This window comes from Amphibalanus amphitrite, unplaced genomic scaffold (genome assembly GCF_019059575.1).
Source record: "Amphibalanus amphitrite isolate SeventyFive unplaced genomic scaffold, NRLGWU_Aamphi_draft 000126F_arrow, whole genome shotgun sequence".
In the NCBI taxonomy this organism is placed as follows: domain Eukaryota; kingdom Metazoa; phylum Arthropoda; class Thecostraca; order Balanomorpha; family Balanidae; genus Amphibalanus; species Amphibalanus amphitrite.
This window is the reverse complement of record NW_024881621.1, coordinates 42030-62267: the sequence shown is the minus strand read 5'-3', so window position 1 is coordinate 62267 and position 20238 is coordinate 42030. Positions and strand designations below refer to the sequence as shown.

The 20238-nt window shown below is 49.4% G+C and overlaps 1 protein-coding gene across 4 annotated transcripts in view; it reads right to left on the bottom strand.

The window, feature by feature from the left end:
• Positions 1 to 20238, bottom strand: part of LOC122381726 (leucine-rich repeat serine/threonine-protein kinase 1-like) — a 59543-nt gene that overhangs the window by 13925 nt on the left and 25380 nt on the right. For 2 of the 4 annotated variants that reach the window (XM_043366258.1, XM_043366259.1), the window contains exons 30-40: positions 19716 to 19852; positions 17688 to 17795; positions 17153 to 17307; positions 13485 to 13781; positions 12915 to 13039; positions 12334 to 12415; positions 11371 to 11479; positions 10921 to 11063; positions 10385 to 10523; positions 9897 to 10006; positions 6555 to 6677 (exon numbers count right to left, since the gene is read on the bottom strand). In XM_043366258.1, the coding sequence (XP_043222193.1) occupies positions 6555 to 6677; positions 9897 to 10006; positions 10385 to 10523; positions 10921 to 11063; positions 11371 to 11479; positions 12334 to 12415; positions 12915 to 13039; positions 13485 to 13781; positions 17153 to 17307; positions 17688 to 17795; positions 19716 to 19852 (1528 nt within the window). Of the gene's footprint in view, positions 1 to 6554; positions 6678 to 9896; positions 10007 to 10384; positions 10524 to 10920; positions 11064 to 11370; positions 11480 to 12333; positions 12416 to 12914; positions 13040 to 13484; positions 13782 to 17152; positions 17308 to 17687; positions 17796 to 19703; positions 19853 to 20238 lie in introns of all 4 variants that reach the window. The other 2 variants (XM_043366257.1, XM_043366256.1) reach the window with 1 other exon arrangement.

Below are 20238 nucleotides of genomic sequence, written 5' to 3'. Positions count from 1 at the left end.
CCGACTCCTGGCTCGTTGCCACGACTCTGGGCGACTCTGACTCCGACTCCGACTCCGACTCTGACTTCGACTCCGCACCCCTCGTAAGAAGTAACTGCTCGCCCCTGCACCTGGAGTATGAATATCGTGCAAACGTGTATGGATATCCTGGAGTATGGATATGGATATCCACTGACAGAACAGACATACAGACATGCTGTAAACTCCATTACACTGCCAATACCATGGCAAATCAAATGGCTATCTATGGTTTTTGATCATCGTTCTACAGTTTCCAAAATCTTGAACTGAATGTTGGCAATTTCTCGTGACTACTTCACGACCATGACGCATGCATTTCTGAAATTGATCTTTTTTCAACCAGCCACGTACTCGTATGATAAAATGAATGTCACCATCGTGTTCTACGCCCAAAAGTACCCATAAAACATGTGTCATGCATGGGCTGCGGATAGGTACCAGTTTTAATTTTCGGGGTTATGTGCTTACCTGATTGACCTGACTTTGACCCTGGCCAGTGGCCTATGCTTGACTGACCCCTACATTGATCTGACACTCTTTTAGCACTTATATGAAGGGTTGTGACAGTTGTGACAGTTGTGACAGATTGTTTAGGACCAACTGATGACTGAATTTATTTAGGACCAACTGATGACGATATAATCGAAACGCGAAACGCGAGGCACCGATTGCGAGGTTCTAAAGTCCATGCTACTGAAAGCCCGATTTCAAGTGTTTGACCTGACCTTGACCCGACCTGTGACCTCGAAATTCAGCTTTAAAGTATTCATGTGAATCGTCTCGTCGCGTTCTTCTTTCGTTTGCCGCGCCTCGTGCGTTTCGCTGCGCCTATTTGTTCGCGAGTTATCGGCTGGGGGCGTTGAACGCCCCCCCCCCCCCGGCAAACGGCGGATGGGGAAATACCCCAGCAACTGCCGGGTTAATCTGACGCATGTTTTGTCATTTGATCGTCATTTTATTTCTTACTTTTTTGCCTAATCTAAAAAAAATCATAAATACTCTTTCTCCAAATTTGTGACCCTTTATGACCAATAGTAAGACACTGTGCGTCACTACGTTGATATTTCTCGCCCTAAAGCATAACAACAATATCCATTCAGTAATAGCAGTATTCAAAACATGTTCAAAATGCCTCACGATATCGATAACATAACGAAAGACATAGGCGACTTATGACATACTTGCAATGATGACGTCACACACGCGTGACGTGACGTGACCTCGTCATTTCTGAGTTACTGTATGATGCACGAAAGACACTGGTATACCTATGCAAAGTTTCATCGCAGTCGGTCTACGCATTAACAAGTTATGGGCAAAACATTTTTTCGCGTTGACCCCCGGCCATCCGTGAGGCCGTTTCCAACCATAGTGCACAGTGAGCACAATTTGATAAGCTGGTGTATCTCAATTTTCATGTAGAACCTTTCACGTATCACGGACCTAAAACCCTTTCGTGCACTCATGCAAAAGCAACTGCCATGTTTCAACAGCGGGTAATGGCATTTTCACAGCCGCTGACGTAAGAAGGGGAGGGATGGGGGGCTCGATTAGACCCCCAGCTGTTCGGCCGCCGACCGAACTTAGTTTTGCAGAAAAAAAAAACGAGTGCTATCGAACCCCTTGACGAGAGGGAGCCGATGCTATATCCAATTATAAGGTCTTGGGCTACCGCGTGCTTTTTTGGTCCTGCCTGTGATCTATCCGAACACTTCTCCCCACAAGTGCTGGGGTTAAATGGCATAGATTTCAAATGGTTCCTGTGGTAGAACTGCCATGCTTGAATTTGACTAATTAGGAATGGAAAATTTTCATATAGTAACGGAAATCTATGGAATTTCAGTGAACTTGGTTTTATCGGCAATGGGGTCTGGCAGTGGGGTGGGGAGGTAATAAGTAATAACCCTGCCTGGCGCCCCAAAAAGGGGGCACGATCCCCGAGGCCCTGCCGATCACCTTATAACTACAGGCATCACAGCTCCACACCTTTTGCAGATGGTCAGGACCCCCTGCGATGCATCCCAACAGCAATCTTTATTCAGAACCTGCCTTGATTAACCAACGATGCATTAAATGCGACGGATAGCTCTATAATGCATTATTATCAACTATTGAACGGGCCTCGCCGATAGGGGGGTACTGTACCCCCCTAACTTTCGATAGCGGGGGACCTGTCCCCCCCGTCCCCCCCGGTGGCGCCGCCCATGCCGAGGTCCTTACTGAATTTTTGAACGAGGCCGAAGGCCGAGTTCAAAAATCAGTAAGGACTGAGGTCTTGAAAATTTATTACCGGCCGAGTTTGGTATGTATTTTACTGTATGCCAACGATAAAATAATTGTCTAGACCGAAGCTCTTAGCCGTTTTTTGAACGAGGACATCCCAAAATGTTGACTTGGTAATTCGTTTTTGACCGTGGTCACTTTGCTTACACCAGAGGCCTCTTGCACCAAACTACCTAGCTAGGTAAAATCGAAAAAACCGGTTTCAGAAAAAGCTAATCTAACGGTGGTAAATTTGTTTGCAATAGCCCAATACATAATCCTACATGTGCTTGCAAAATTTTGCATGCATATTGTTACATTTGAGACTTGGACTGGGTATACGATGCAAAATAATCCAAGCATTGGTGCAAGAGGATTTTGGTGCAAGAGGCCTCAGTTATTACCACACCCCTCAGGCTAATGTATTTGAATAGGCCAGGCATACAGTAACAGCCATTCTTAGTTCAGACAACCATTAGTGTCAATTCTTAAAATAATTCGTCATTTTAGTCTTAGCCTACTGCACTGATTTATCGTTGCGTCAGTTTACGACAGCTCGGTGAGTATTCGTAAGTCCACCATACCGTTAACATTATGTTCTTACGAAAAACTTAAGAAATTCTTAAGATGACACGACGTGAATCGCACTTACGACATTCTTACGAGAATTCTTAAGAAAAGGTCGACGCGAATCGCAAACTGTCTACGAGAATTTTTTTATTCGTAAGATATTTTTGCTGTCGACGTGAATACCAAATTTTCGTAAGAAGTAGGTCGTGCGTAAGAAAATTCTTACGAAAATGATCGACGTGAATACGGCCCCTGATGATTTAGTCGTGCGAATTCGCTGTGGTTACTTCCTTTACGAGGATGAAAGTATAGTTGCCAGACCTATAACTAATAGGGGAAGGTGGGGCATAACGGGGTACCGGGGCAATATGAGAAGGTGCATTTTATTCTAATCAGGTGTTGCTGTCTGGAATCACTTCTGACAATTTAAACTTCGCTCGTTTGCCGCCGTTTTCCGGTGGACGCCGGCGGGAGGCGGCGTTGCTGAGGATGGCGGGTAAGGTTTTTTCATGGTGCTGATGTATTTTTCAACATTCGTTTGGTAACTTCCTAGGTGAAAATCCGTTCGAGTAGGTTTGTCATAGTCAGTGAAAGCAATGACTCTCGTCCTAGTCAACCTTTCGCTGCGATAGAAAGTTGCCGGCTGTTTGATAAACATGAACGATCCTGCTCTATTGCCAATGTCCTTCGGGGGTTAAAACGGGTTTCCGGTAGAGGCGATATGGGGTGGTGAATTTTACCACATTTTACCACATTTACCCCATTTACGTGCCCAGAAGTGTTTTTTTGTTACAGTTAAAACTAGTTGCCTTTATTGGCCCACTCACGTTTCATAAATGCATTTAGAGGAGGGGTTGTGTTAAACGTTTCAAACGTTGTCATAATGTTTCTTCATTATAAGTAGGTACACAGGCACCGTGTATGTGCCTAATATATATTTTTGCCGAGATAAACTCTTTCATTTTCAGTAGCTTGGATCTTGGTTTAAGCGGCGAGTGCACAGGAACGTGCACCCAGCAGCCTGACGCAAGTCCCAGATTTTCACCACGCCTTTTATCGTTTGTCGCAGTCCTAGAATGGAGTCGATGCTGGCGCCGCCACCGACCGTCCACCGCTGCAGCCAGGCGTCGCTCTCCTGAAGAAACTGCATGTGTTCTCCCGCCGTTGCTGGATGGAGGCTGGATATCGCGCGTCGCTTTGAGCAGGGGTCGAACCGGGCGGAAGAGTTTAGCTGACATCGAGCAGGTCGTTGAGGCGCAGCAGGAGAGTAGCAGTCGGGAGTGCAGTGCGCGGGAGCTTGCCGTGGGTCGCATGCAATGTGATTGCTGCTGCTACTGTCGGGCTCATCACCTGTAGGGCATAGCTGACTTTCATTTTTCAAAGCTGTTTGGCCTGATGTGTTTCTGGCTTAGTTTTGGAGCAGCCCGTGGGAAAGAAGCGCATTCCAGTGCGTAGAGTGTTTCTAAATGACTCCAAGAGGCTACTTCACCCTCTACTTCAATATCGTATTTCATTAATGCATTTCGTATGCATTTGAAGATGTGAGGCACGTCATACAGAGCAGCAACCTCGTGCCCGTCCACGGTGAACAAGCCGGTTTCCGCAGCTCCGAGCAGTCTGTAGGTCGCCTGGTTGTTCTTTGACATGTCACAAGTTGTAGCTAGCACAGTGAATCCCGCTGTTGTTGTTACACGTTGGACACACTGTGTTAACAGCTGCTGCTGCACAACGGCCTTGGTCGTTCCGGAACTCAGAAAGAAACCGATGGGCTGTTTCCAGCGTTTGGTGACACTGACGCCCCGCACCATCATGACCAAGGCGTGGTCGGCGCAGGCATTGGCGCGGCAGAGAGAGCCATGATCAGTGAAGCCCTCGATGAGGCACTCCAAGAGGAAGTGGCAGGCGGACTGGCTGGCCGGTTGGTACCGCACCGTCATGGGGGACCGCGCCCCCGCCCCGGTCCGGACCGCCACCAGGGAGGAGGCCGTCGACATCCACCAGCTCCGGTCTGGCCACTGGGCCCGATCGGAGCAGTACCTCCACCGGATTGGTCGAAGACCTACACCTGAGTGCGCTCAATGCGACGACAAGGAATGCCCAGCGGGCCGCTGCCTAGTCTGCTCTGAAGCAGCGGACACCCCGGCGCACGTGTTGCTGGAATGCCCGTGCCTGTACGGCCCCCGGCTCCGTGCGCTGGGCAACATCATCGGCGCGGCCCACGATGTCCGGCGCGACGACGTGGTGGCGGCCTTGGCCGCCGGATACATGGCCCACAAGAGCCGGTCGGCTACGCTACCGCTCCGGCGGTAGCCGGGGGGTCAAACAACAACAACAACAACATGACGTCATCACCCCGCTGGTAGGCCAACCTTGGTTTCAGCTGCATTTCGTCGAACGAAATGATGCACAGCTTGTCCTTGGCACTTGCTCCGGCGAACTTCTCTTTTATGAGAGCCAAGATAGCGTCATGAAAGCCAGGTCGCATCTGTATTTTTTCCATCTTCCTCCGCAGAGTTCGAGGATGGGGAAGGACGTACCGTTTTTGTAGGAACCGATACGCCCTGGGACCAAGGCCATATATAGCCCTGGGACCCTGAAAGTAGAGCGCGAGTGCTCGCACTTCCTCATCTTCATCAAATTTTAGACTAATTTCATCGAATTTCATTTAATTTTAGACCAATGTTAAAACTCTAATGCAATGAATATGTATAAATGCTCCCGTAACAATGTGTGCTAAAAGTTTCCAATAAAATATGCGGTTACCATTTCAAAGTCACGGTCACAACTTGGCCCTTGAAGACGAATCATTCGACTATTTATATACACTGTGCATTCGACGATTGTTAAGAAAAAATGTATGAAATGTTAAGAAAATATATGAAAATGTAAACCCACGTGGAAAGAAATTCATCCGCATCCTCCGGATCTCCGGATATTCATCCGGCAAAATCCTTGATTTTTGGTTACACACGTGGCCATGCTAATCGAAGCTTCTGTCCATTCCATGTCGTAGACTATATATGTAGACTATATATTCCGTGGTCGCAAGTAAAAACTGCGATCAGACAGCTTTAAAGGATAGACGGGTGACTCAGTGATCTGGATTAAACCCAGTTCGCCCTTTAGAGACGCCAATTCTGACCAGTGACCCTGCCAAGATGGAAGACACTTTAGGTCAAAAGCTTTGTTATTGCAGCAGAACCGATACAAAACCTAGCCCCGATCTGCCCACTCAAAGGTTGATATGTTTATAATTCATCGCAGTCGGGCCAACTAGCTCGATCCAGGCTATTATTGACTCGAGCTGACCCCACAGTTGGGTTCAAGCGCCCCGCTGCTGGTATAATTGTGTCAAGGTGTTGCTGTGTCCGGGTACAGCCCAGGTCGAGGCACCTGGCACTGTGACCTGTGCTCCACAGTTACGGCGCCCTCGGCCTGGCGCTGTGTCCCCGTGACCCCACCTGCAGTGTCCTGGCGCCCCGGGCTGCTTAGGTGTCCCGGCGCCCCCCGCCTGTTTAGGTGTCCTGGCGCCACCGGTCTGCTCTGGTGTCCCGGCGCCCCCGCCTGTTTAGGTGTCCTGGCGCCCGGTCTGCTCTGGTGTCCCGGAGCCCCCGCCTGTTTAGGTGTCCCGGCGCCCCCGGGCTGCTCAGGTGTCCCGGAGCCCCCGGTCTGCTCAGGTATTTCGGCGCCCCCGGCTGTACCTTGATGGTGAGCGGCGGTCGGCGTCCCTCCAGGATGTGCTCCTTGACCGACTCGTAGCCCTCGAACGGCGGGTGCAGCGAGATCAGCTCGTACAGGAACATCCCGAACGAAAAACAGTCCACCTGCGGACGGGGTGCGCATTGGTCAGTGGTCACAACAAACTGGAACCAAAACAATCTGCTAAGACGACGAAAACACACAGTAATATACTCGCTATCGAAACCATCTGGACTATCATCGGAAAGACCCACCGCCGCCATTAATCCGACCTTTTCACGTAGGGGAGAGTGGGGTAATTTGGCCGCTTTTTTTAGAAAACGATGTAACTAAAAATCGACAAAACATTTCTGCATTTTCTCAACGCCGACAGGTGTTGCATACATTTTACTTTCCTGGACAGTAAACTTGAAATGATAGGGTAACTACTTATATTGAAATTGTGACATATTACAAGGTGTGCAAAGCAGCCAAATTGCCCCACTAGCAGGGTTATTTGGCCGGGGGTGTGGGGCAATTTGGCCGGTGTTAGTTTAACCCGCGCCCTGCTGGGGGTCCTGGATTTCCACGCCCTGCTGGGGGGGGGGGGTGTTTGAACACCCTCCCTTGTAACTCGGCTCCTGGGCCACGTAGCGATACGCGGAAGGCGGCGTTCGAAAGAGCGTAAAAAATAATGACGAAATCACTTCGGTCAATTTTTTGGTCAGGTCAAAGGTCAGGTCACCAGGGGTCATTGAAGGCAAAATTTCGCCGATTTCCAGGTCGAATGTCAAAATTTTCCAAGAAGCCAACGCATAACTCGGGAACCAATAGAGCTACAGCGCCGCGGAAAAGCGCATTCGATAGCCCTATTAACGCCCTTTCTGAGTAATTCTCTCAGATTTGACCTAACTTCAACGGTTTTGCCTGCAGGGGGCAAAAACTGCAAAAATAGCCGATTTTTTCGAAAACAGTTTTTCTGCAATAACTTTTGACCCAAGCCTTGTACGAGCTTACTTTTACCGGCATCGTGTTCCTCTCGTCAAGACGCATCGAATGAACTATAACTTGACCTTTAAAGGTCAACTTGAAAATTTGACCTCAGGTCAAGGTCATGACCTGACCGGAAAGGGTCATGTTGCATATCAGTCGATCCGTATCGTCGAGCTGAACACATCTAAGGCGTTTTCATCGCTCTAGCATGCCTCTATCAAAAGTTATTTGCGAAAAACTGTTAGATACCATTCGTGACCTAAGATGACCTCAGGGCACAAACAAGGGTCACGGACACCATTTTCAAGTTCAGTGTGTCTAAACCACTTGTAATTCGGTGTTTGGGAGTGTTTATAATGTCTTTCATCCAAAAGAGGCGCATTTCATTTTTCTCCCATTGACTTATAATGGGGAGGTCGCAAAATTGACCTGACCTTAGGTCATGGATATCAAAATTCTGAGATATACATTTTGTACATGCTATTGCTCTTAGCAATCGCTGAAAGTTTCAAAGCGATCGGTCACTCGGTGTAGCTATGACAGACATTGAAAGTTTTTATGAGGTGAGGTCACTTCAAGTGACCTGGTGACCTGACCTTGAAAGACCTTGGTCTGAAATTTTCACAACATGTGTAGAATTGATGTATGATAAGGTGTACCAAAAACGGCGGCGCTCCGCGCCGCCGTTTTTGAGATATTCGCGAAAAACCACAAGGGGGGGTGTTCAAACACCCCCCCCCCAGCAGGGCGCGGGTTAAGGCCATGATTTTTGTTATCGGCGAGTCAGCTTCACATTCAGCAATGACACGTGTCCTACGACGCATTTGAAGCATTTTAGAGGTTGTCTCAGCCGTCACAGGGGTCGAAAATAGTCAAAATAGCGGCTCTAGATGCGATGAGTTTTTATACGAATAGCTTTTGAAGTAATCAAGCTAGGCCAAAACTAAAAGTACCATCGTGATTCTCTCGTCATTCCGCATCGAAACATGTATGTGTTGACCTCGAGAGGTCAAGGTCAAAGGTTGGCTTCAGGTCACGTTACCTCAGGTCGCTTGACCTCAAGGTTACGTGAGTTCAAGGTCATCATGTATATCATTCGATGCGCCTTGACGAACTGAACACAATGAGACCATTTGCGCGGCTGTATCTTTTTTCGGTAAGTATTTATTAGCAAAAAAGCGTTAGGTAACCGTTGATGACGTCACATGCCCTTACAGCTGTCCAATAGGAAATATGGCATCAAGGTAGTCAAAGCTGGTCATGAATTATGTCCTTTATGGTATAATTGACCGTGACAACTCGGCCGTCCCAGCATAGTGACTCTGAGCGCACCGGCCAAGTTGCCCCGCTAGTCCCGGCCAAATAACCCCACATTGCCATTCTGAAAATTGTTATCTTTAAAGTCGTCATGACTGTACAGAACTAGATGAAATTGCTCTTGGAACCACTGAACACCCTCAAGAATGGCGCTATAATGTTGGAATTCGTTTACAGCCCAAATGCTACATGTTATACAAATTTTTAAACGGAAGTAAAAGTTACCATTTTCTAACGAAATTCACGTTTTATTAATTTTGAATAAAACTAAGAGGGGGAAAGTTTTGACATTTGTTCTCGAGTTGATACAGCCGATGACAAATGAATAGAGACTAAAGTTATTTCATTCACTTTTATCAGCTTTCGTACAGGTGGGGGCGGCCAATTTACACCACCGGCCAAATTACCCCACTCTCCCCTACTGTGGTATCCCTTTCAAACCCCTTAGTGACCTCCAAAGCCATTCACTGCATTCAGTCATTGTGCCCATTTTGCGATGCACCAATATGATCCTATTCTGCCTGTTCACTGTCTTGTAACCATCATCTACACTCACGCCTTTTGTGCAACTTGTTTGATATTTAGGGTTTTAGGGCGAGTCGACTGCGGTAGTCATCCTTTTTGTATATTGATAGAGACAAGTAGAAAAACACGGAACAAATAGTGCATGGACGCGTTTCGATTATTATATCTTCATCAGCATGACATAATCACAGAGAAAACAAGATATGTCATATCTTGTCATATCTTGTTTTCTCTGTGATTATGTCATGCTGATGAAGATTTAATAATCGAAACGCGTCCATGCACTATTTGTTCCGTGTTTTTCTAGTCATCCTTTTGTGCACACCGTCCTTTCCACTAGATCGCTGTCTCATAACTTGGCCGTCCTTACTTCTCATACACATATGCACTGAGTGCTCTTAGTTACGAGTATATTCTTTGCACCAATGCCTCACACATGACTCATACCACCTTCAGTATAGCACTATGCCCCACTTTGTCGTCCCTGTACTGGTCTTTTCCGTGCTCCACTCTGGCGTCCCTGCACTGACCTTTTCCGTGTACTCCTCCTCCCCGTTGTAGCGCATGATCTCCGGCGCCATGAAGCCCTCGGTGCCGGCGAAGCCTTTGGTTCCGGCAGGCAGGGTGGACCGGCTGATCCCTGCGGACGGACGGACAGGGTAAGGGTGTTTGTACGGACCTCAAACACCGGCGGGATACACAGCGGGGGCAGCTGACATATTCACAGCACTGCTAGGCGTAGGCGGGGAACGCCGGAAATCTTTATTCTAATGTGCTCGCAATGCTGCTATTGGAAGTATCTATACTCAATTCTTACAAACATTTGTATGCATATATCAGCGTTACATAAAATGTTGACAGATGAAACTTGAAGAGGTCAATTTCAGCATTTAATGCTTCATGGTAGACCACCCATCCCACAACCATCCCCTGACCTTTCCGGCCCCCTTCAGGCCTTTCAAGTCTCATTGCCTCCTCTTTCAGCCTCCCCCTCCGTTCCTCCCCCAGCCCCGCTCACCATAGTCGGCCAGTTTGACCTCGACGGGCACGTGCTGCCGCTGGAACGGTGACGGCAGCGACCAGACCAGCACATTCTCAGACTTGAGGTCGCGGTAGATGATGTGCTGCTGGTGCAGGTACTCCAGCGCCTTGGCCACCTGGTGGCGGGGCAGAGAAACACAGTTTCAGCGGCCGGCCTCGTATAGAAACAATCGGAGTCCACGGAATAGGCGACCAGGAAAATAAAAACTGATAGAAGAAGCTCCCAGCGTGACCCGTCCCTGCCCTGAAGCTGCAGGATTCCTTGTATGGCCGGGAGCGTAGGTCGGCACTAACTCTTCATCACCCTCGCCTGATGGACCCATGGTCATGATTGGACACCCATGAAATTGCAGTAACCGTTCCTGACCTGCAGAAGACGCCCTGTATGGCCGAAGACGGCAGTCCTGGCACCCCCATGACCCTTCAGTGATTCTTCTCAGACCAGCAGTAGGACGCAGCCTGTGTGGTCGAGGACGCACTGGCGATCCTATACCCCCGTGACCCGCCTCTGACCTGCAGCAGGACGCCCTGTATGGCCGACGGCGGCAGCCGGGCGCCTGAGCGCCGGTAGTGCGCCAGAGTGGTGTCCAGAGCGCCCATCGGAGCCAGCTCCAGCACCAGCGAGAGCGGGCTGGTGCACAGACCCACAAGCGGCACTGTAACGAACACGGAAACGAGAACAAGGCTTCATCAGTCGTGTAACGGCTCAGAGTCTTATAGCTTTATTATACACCACAAAACAGCAGCGGATAAACATTCCTACGAAATCAGTATGTAAAAAAGGAAACATATTAATTAGCTATTTCATCCAAACGACAGCGTATCAATGAACTCACTCTGAAAATATCATGTCATTGATGTCATTCATGTCATTCGTTTGGGTCATTGAGCACCCCACACATAGCAAATCCTTTAGCCCTCCGCTCCTCCGGTCAGCATTTGCCTCCCCGCCGGCTCCCTCACCGATGTAGGGGTGTCGCAGTGTCACCAGGATGTTGAGCTCCTGCCGGGCCGTGCAGTAGGCCTTACAGGCGTACTGCAGCGGATCGCGCTCCCACTTACTCTGGGCAGCCTGTGGACACGGAGAACGGAGTTACACGGGTGTCAGACATAGGCCTTACAGGCGTACTGCAGCGGATCGCGCTCCCACTTACTCTGGGCAGCCTGTGGACACGGGGCACAGAGAGTTACACGGGTGACAGACATAGGCCTTACAGACGTACTGCAGCGGATCGCGCTCCCACTTACTCTGGGCAGCCTGTGGACACGGAGAACGGAGTTACACGGGTGTCAGACAAAGGCTTTACAGGCGTACAGCAGCGGATCGCGCTCCCACTTACTCTGGGCAGCCTGTGGGCACGGAGAACGGAGTTACACGGGTGTCAGACATAGGCCTTACAGGCGTACTGCAGCGGATCGCGCTCCCACTTACTCTGGGCAGCCTGTGGACAAGGAGCACAGAGAATTACCCGGGTGTCAGACATAGGCCTTACAGGCGTACTGCAGCGGATCGCGCTCCCACTTACTCTGGGCAGCCTGCGGGAGCAGAGCACAGAGGGTTACATGACACACGGTCAGACATACAGACAGCTAGGCGTACAGACGGCTAGACGCGTGGACGATCAGAGACAAAGACGGCATATATAATAAGCATAAGCAAACAGGCTGCAGAATGCTCATAACCTTTACTATAAGCACATGAAAGAAAGGTCAACAGTGCGCGTAAAACATCATAAAACAACAATCAGCATGGTCACTGAAGAGAGAAAAATTAGCTGGATATGGAAACCGACAAGCAAAACAGCGAAGTTATGTGCGACACTTTATTATTCACAAATGTGCCTTCAGATGGACGTCATGTAGGATCAGGAAAATGGTCTCATATTATCGTCGTATCAGTGATTAGACAGCGGTGTTCGTACGTACCTTGTAGGCAGCCACTGCCGACGATCGCGCATCCTCTCCTGGATCGCTGGGCTGCAGCATCTTCATCGCTACGTCCATATACCTGACGAGCACACAGAAATGAGAACACGCTACACGCGGAATAAATGAAGTGCAGCTTTGCCACGTGAAGCATTGGACGAGTTTTACGCAGTTCAACATATTTTGAATACTGACTTATAATAAGCGAATAATTAACTTGACGTAAATGATGTCTTCCGCGTGTCTTCGGATGATCCGCCATATAACGTATTCTAACAAATACCACCATGTCTTAACTTCAAGGACACACCACATCCCACGCAAGTCATCGTATAAGTTTGAAACATATTTCCTGTTCATTATACTGAGCAATGAGCATATCTTGCAACGCAGAGGCAATGAACCATTCCTTCTTCCTCCTCGCATAACTAACAAAATTCGACGCAGCTCCATGCCACGCCATGCCACACCACACCATATTATTATACAACGCAATACCATACCATACCATACCATACCATACCAACATACCACAACACACCACACCACGTCAATCCACGTCATACCACACCACACCATACCTGCCGTCATGACGTCCCCGGTAGGAGGCTCGGAACACGAAGCCAAACGCGCCGCGGCCCAGCATTGGTCCGCGCTGGACGCTTTCGGGCCGGATCAGACGCCGTTCACCCACGTCCAGAAACACCTAACGAGGCGGAGGGGTACGCGTTAGTGGTAGACAGTCTGACGGGAAAATGGGATTGGCTGGCCGGCTTAGACAATTATTTGAACGGAGGCAATTTTTGAAGTGAAAAACAATAAAAGGACTCCTTTTATTGTTTTTCATTTCAAAAATTACCTCCGTTTACTCCTTTTAAAGGATTCGATGCTGGCTAAAAGATAATAATGCGTAATATATCAACCAGCAAAATGACAGAATGCAATAAAACACACAGCTGATGTTTCAAAAACAAAAACAAAAAAAACATGCACCACTTATCATTCCTGGGTAGCGCTCGAAACTTGCAGACATACCGCACTGAACTTCCACATCGCGCTCTGAAGCGATTCCGTGTCATTGCACCCCACTCGTACGCTTTCATCCCCACCTCTCCCGCTCCCTCCGTTCCTTCCTCCACCCGCTCTCTCACCGTGTCGGGCGCCACCTGGGCCAGCAGCAGCGGCCCGTGACAGGGACACTCCACGTGTCGGCTGCTGTAGCTCGCCAGGATACACTCCTCCACCAGGAAGGCGTACACGGTGGGCGGCGGCGGCGGCGGCTCGGCCGGCGGCGGCGGCGGCGGCGGCGCGCCGGCCTCCGGACAGCCCTGGGCCGACGGGTTCCGGCTGGACGGTGTACTGTCCGGACCGACGCCGCTGTCGCCGTCCGAGTGTTCGGCAGGGTCGGCGGCCGGCCGCTGACGCACCACCTCCGGCAGCCAGTCGTCCTGGAAACGGGGAGACGAAACAGGACCGTGAGTGGCAACAGTAAAACGCAGATACAGCCAGTCGTCCTGTAAGATCTAAACGGGTTGCAGTGACAACAAAACACGAACAGCAGCAAACAGGCTGTCCAGCAGCACGATGACGACCGGCGGACGGGTGGTAACAATAAAACTGCGAGAACAGCTGTTCAACGAGCAGCGAGAGCACGAGATACACGGTTATGGGGGACAGTAAGACACGGACAGCAGCCCGGGAGCCGCCCCACAACAGGATGCCAGGAAAGACGGCCCACAATTTAACCCGCGCCCGGCTGGGGGTCCTGGATTTCCACGCCCTGCTGGGGGGGGGGGTGTTTGAACACCCCCCCCCCTTGTAACTCGGCTCCTGGGCCACGTAGCGATACGCGGAAGGCGGCGTTCGAAAGAGCGTCAAAAATAATGACGAAATCACTTCGGTCAATTTTTTGGTCAGGTCAAAGGTCAGGTCACCAGATGTCATTGAAGGCAAAATTTCGCCGATTTCCAGGTCAAATGTCGAAAATTTCCAAGAAGCCAACGCATAACTCGGAAACAAATAGAGCTACAGCGCTGCGGAAAAGCGCATTCGATAGCCCTATTAACGCCCTTTCTGAGTATTTCTCTCAGATTTGACCTAACGTCAACGATTTTGCCTGCAGGGGGCAAAAACTGCAAAAATAGCCGATTTTTTCGGAAAGTTTTTTTTCTGCAATAACTTTTGACCCAAGCCCTGTACGAGCTAACTTTTACCGGCATCGTGTTCCTCTCGTCAAGACGCATCGAATGAACTATAACTTGACCTTGAAAGGTCAACTTGAAAATTTGACCTCAGGTCAAGGTCATGACCTGACCGGAAAGGGTTATGTTGCATATCAGTCGATCCGTATCGTCGAGCTGAACACATCTAAGGCGTTTTCATCGCTCTAGCATGCCTCTATCAAAAGTTATTTGCGAAAAACTGCTAGATACCATTCGTGATCTAAGATGACCTCAGGGCATAAACAAGGGTCACGGACACCATTTTTATGTTCAGTGTGTCTAAACCACTTGTAATTCGGTGTTTGGGAGTGTTTATAATGTCTTTCGTCCAAAAGAGGCGCATTTCAATTTTCTCCCGTTGACTTATAATGGGGAGGTCGCAAAATTGACCTGACCTTAGGTCATCGATATCAAAATTCTGAGATATACATTTTGTACATGCTATTGCTCTTAGCAATCGCTGAAAGTTTCAAAGCGATCGGTCACTCGGTGTAGCTATGACAGACATTGAAACTTTTTATGAGGTGAGGTCACTTCAAGTGACCTGGTGACCTGACCTTGAATGACCTTGGTCTGAAATTTTCACAACATGTGTAGAATTGATGTATGATAAGGTGTACCAAAAACGGCCACCGTTTTTGAGATATTCGCGAAAAACCACAAGGGGGGTGTTCAAACACCCCCCCAGCAGGGCGCGGGTTAACCCGCGCGGGGCTGGGGTCTCCAGCCGAACGCGCGGGGCTGGGGGGGGGGTAAATTTTACCCCCCCTGTTATCTCCCGAACTAACGGTCCGATTTGGAAAATTCAAACGCCAATCGAAAGCTCTTATCACGAACTACTAAAAACATGTACTTAATTTAAAGTTTGAGGTCAAGGTCAAGGTCAGGTCAAGGGTACAAATTGCAAGTTTCTACAGTATCGGCCTTGCACCGTAGTTGCCGAAGAATGGAGTCATGGACTGAGACTGATCGCCCAAAACGTGTTCTTAGGCTACCAAGACAATATTCGTTGCATACAATATCATTCAGAGGTCAAGGTCAAGGTCAAGGTCAGGTCAGGTCAGGTCAGGTCACCAAAAAACAAAATATAGAAAAGGGCATGTGCGACACATGTTTTATGGGTCACTTTACTCATAGAATTCAATAGGCACACTCAATAAGTGATATGGACCACCTCTGGATGAATTTCAGGTCGAGGTCAGGTCAAGGTCAGGTCAAGTGAGGTCAAATTTTGAAGTTGGTTGTTAAGGCCTAAAAAGGTGTCTATCTGATGCAGTTTTTCACGGCGAATCGAATGGTGCTATTTTTGTTTCCGTACGAGGTCTAGAACTTCCAAAAAAGTCATTTTTCAAAAATTTTGTGTGTCGTGACGTCATAAAATTTTGAATAACTCCCACATTTTTGAACCGATTCTTCTAAAATTTGGTATGTAGGTGCACATAGACCACTTCTCTGACATATATTCCGGTTTTTTCGATAGACTCAAAATTTTGGATTTTATAATGATTTTCCCAAAAAAGTCAGTTTTTTGAAAAAATTTAGGCCAAAATCCAAAATTTTCAAAAAACCGAGATAGCCATTTGATAGACAAAGTAAAATTACGTATAACCTTTTTTGTTACGTCTTGATTCCTTTAAAAATGAAGATGTTAGCGGCGTTTGAACTTTTGCCGTTTTTGAGGCGAAAATGACGAACATGACGTCACTAAAACGTCAATTTCTCAAATTTTTTTCGACGGATTTCGCTCAAATTTTCAGGGAACGTGTCAAATTGATGTAAGAAAAGGTACTGAAAGTTTGGCGGCGCTACGCGCCGCCGTTTTTGAGATATCGCAAAAATTCGCGAGGGGGGGTAAAATTTACCCCCCCCAGCCCCGCGCGGGTTAACAGCGCGTCTGGCTACAGCCAAACCAACAGCCGTCGGCGACACAGAGTCAAACAGGTCTAAATGGCGCAGCAGCTAAATGAATATTAAACAGTTTAAACAAACGCCCTAGATTACCATGCAATGTATTCCTATTTCCACATTAACCAAGGAAGCCTTGAAGACTAATCAAAACTATCGAATAATATAACCTATTAAACAGAAAGTAGTTACTAAACAATCAGCGCTTGTCGAGGTTCAAACGGTATTGAACCGTTTGAACTATTTGTAACAGTCAAAAACGGATGACTGATCGTCCCTTCCACTCGCGGGCGTCTTTAAACCTACTTACAGTGATCGCCTACCTAAATATCGCACGACCGGCTAGCACTCACTGAACTTCCCATAATGTCTGTCCAACGACCCGGCGCGCAGTTCGAGCACGTCAAACAACTAACTCTAAGCCACCACTTCAACTCAACTTATTTATCCTTGTAAATAACCAAGGAGAGGCAATGGGTTCGAGCGCTTCAGGCAGACTCAGCGCCGCAAATCGCAACAGACAAAAATAGCCTGTTTGCCCGACCACCGAGTACTAAGTGACGAAGCTAGGCCTCTAGGCAGGCGCCGACGACGCAGCAGGGCACGGAGGTGGGCCGTGGAGCACCAAACAGTCACCCAACTCCACCAAACCCCCGGGGGTGTAGCTAAGACCGCAGTCACGTCTCGCTCACCTGATCGGCGGGAAGCGGCGGCGGCGGCGGGGAGGGCGGCGCCGGCGGCGGCTCCAGGCCGTCGTCCTGGTCGCCGCCGGCGGGCAGACAGGCCGGGCAGGGCAGCAGACGGGTCACCAGCAGCCGGCCCTCGGAGGTGTGCACAAATCGGGTCCCTGTGGACCGGGGTCGGAGGCCGTCAGTGATCGCGGGCGGACGGCGCGGGAGGTGAGCGGCGACGGTCATTAGAAGTGGGAACGCGCTGACTGGGGGGGGGGGGGAGGACATGTGAAGCACCCGACGTATTGCGTATTGCGTACGTATTGCGTACGTACGTATTGCGCATTGCGCAGGTGAAAGTTAAGCATTTCTCACAAGTGATAAAAATCAAACAATATCTCAGAGATAAGTCCACTTATGAAAAGACTCCTGGATTTGCCTCGGCCTGACAAGTTATAAATAAAATCAGCATTTTCTTATAGGTAGCCTGTCACGAATAAAGCGTAACCCTCCCGTACGGTGTCTGCCCGCCCCGCCCTCATCCCGGCACACTGACCCAGCGTGGGGTACCAGTCCTCCAGCAGGGTGTCGATGTGGTCCACGGCAACCGCCAGCAGCTTGGAGGCGCACTCCGGGTTGGGCTCCAGCACTGCCGACTGAATGCCTGGACAGGGGAGACATAGGTCAGGTCACGGCAACAGGCCATGGTAACAGGGTGTCACGGTAACAGAATATCACGGTAACAGATCACGGTAACAGATCACAGCAATAGGGCATCATAACAGGTAACAGTAATTACTGGTCGTGATAACTGAGCTCATTGTATGTGGTAAAAGCGGTAGCAGCCGGCCGACTACTTGGGATCTTGATGATAATTACATCCTTTTTCCAGTTAAACAACATTTACCAAGACTTCCAGCTTAACACTAGCATTAACATTAGCTACCATCAGCCCACCATTATTAACCCTCGCCCTGGCAGGGCATTTTTCATAACACGGCCTGGCAGGGAAGGGGGGGGGGGTCGATGCGACCCCCCCCCCTCGCGATTGGCTCCTATGGCACCTAGAAACACCAAATTTGGTAGGTAGGTGGGCCCCCCGGAGTTCTCGCCCCTGGGCAAATTTGGTTGCTCTAGGTCAATATTTAGGGGGGTTTTTGGGGGTCATAAATGTAAAAATTTCGCTAAAAACAGGTCAAAAGTTTTTCGCTTATAACTTTTGATCTAATTAAGATAGAGCAAAAAGAAAAGCACCAGTGAACTCAGCACGTCAAGGCGCGTCGAATGATATACTTTTTAGCTTGCTTAAGTGTACTTAAAGTTTTTCTTAACTTTTAAGTAAACTTCAATAATCAATAAATTAAGTTCATGTTAACCAAATTGCATCATATCGCATATCATTTGATTCGGCTGATCACCAGGAACACAATGATACCATTTTTTAAGCTCTAGCGTCATTATGTGCCAAGTTATTGGCAAAAACGTCATTTGACCTCAGTTGACCTCATTTGACCTGACCCATGGATAAGTACACCAAACAAAGAAGCACCAAGTGACCTGCTGTTAAGTACCGTGGTTTCAAAGCACAAAAGTGATAAAACGAAGCGGATATCTCCAGTATTTTCCGAATTTAGTATTTTCCCATAGGCTTAACATTACGACGTAATGACCTCTAACTGACCTCAGGTCAGTGACCTAAAAAAAAACGGACTATATGTTATACAACTCGGTGAACTTAGCACATCCTGAAAGTTTGAAGGAAATCAGTCGAAAACTGTGAGCTGGACAGGTGCAAAAAGAAAATTGAAATTTGACCATGACCTTGTACCGGTTTTTCTGACCTGGTGACCTGACCCAAGGTCACCCGGACCTGAAATTTTCAGGTCATATGTAAAAAGGTTGCCTCATAGGCTGTGCCAAATTTGGCGGCGCTGCGCGCCGCCGTTTTTACGCTATCTTCGAAAAACCTTAGGGGGGGGGTCGCATCGACCCCCCCCCCCCTGCCAGGGCGAGGGTTAAGCAACAATGTCACCAAAACATCACCAGCACCGTCACGCCATCACCAACATAATCACCACCAACTCCACCACTAATCACCATGTGCACCACCACCTTAACCATCACCCCTCCCGCCTGACACCGGTAGGTACGGACCGTGCCCCGTACCGTAACCCTGACACCGGTGCGGACCGTGCCCCGTACCGTAACCCCGACACCGGTACGGACCGTGCCCCGTACCGTAACCCCGACAACGGTACGGACCGTGCCCCGTACCGTAACCCCGACACCGGTACGGACCGTGCCCCGTACCGTAACCCCGACACCGGTACGGACCGTGCCCCGTACCGTAACCCCGACACCGGTACGGACCGTGCCCCGTACGGTAACCCCGACACCGGTACGGACCGTGCCCCGTACGGTAACCCCGACACCGGTACGGACCGTGCCCCGTACGGTAACCCCGACACCGGTACGGACCGTGCCCCGTACGGTAACCCCGACACCGGTACGGACCGTGCCCCGTACCGTAACCCCTTACACCGGTACGGACCGTGCCCCGTACCGTACGGACCGTGCCCCGTACCGAAGGCGGCCGGGTCATCAGCGTCGTCCGGCAGCGAGCGGCGGATCATGATGGTCTCGTTGGGCAGCGTCACCTCCAGGATGGCGGCGCTGGAGGTCAGCACGTCCTGCCACTGCTCCTCCTGCAGCGCCAGCAGCCTGACGGACCACGGCGACAGGGTGAGAGCGGTGACGGAGGGATGGGAGGGAGGATACATCAGCGGATCAGGAGGTTAGAAAGAAAGGAAACAGCGAGGCTTGACTGGCTGAGAAGGCACGCTGAAGTTTGCAGGTTTTGATTTGATAATGTAAATGCACCGAGCATTGTAGAGCTTGGATCGCAGCATATTGCTGGCACTAGCAACCCTAAGGTGTCTAAAAGAGCACGGGGTAACGTCGAACTGGGATGTTATTGACTAAACAGAAACTGTCGAAAATCAGGACCTCGCACGACTTATACTCTTCTTAAGGAGTCTGTTTTTATCAAACATTCTTGAAGGTATTGAGTGACCGACTTCTGGAGCATTCGATGTAATTTTCAACTG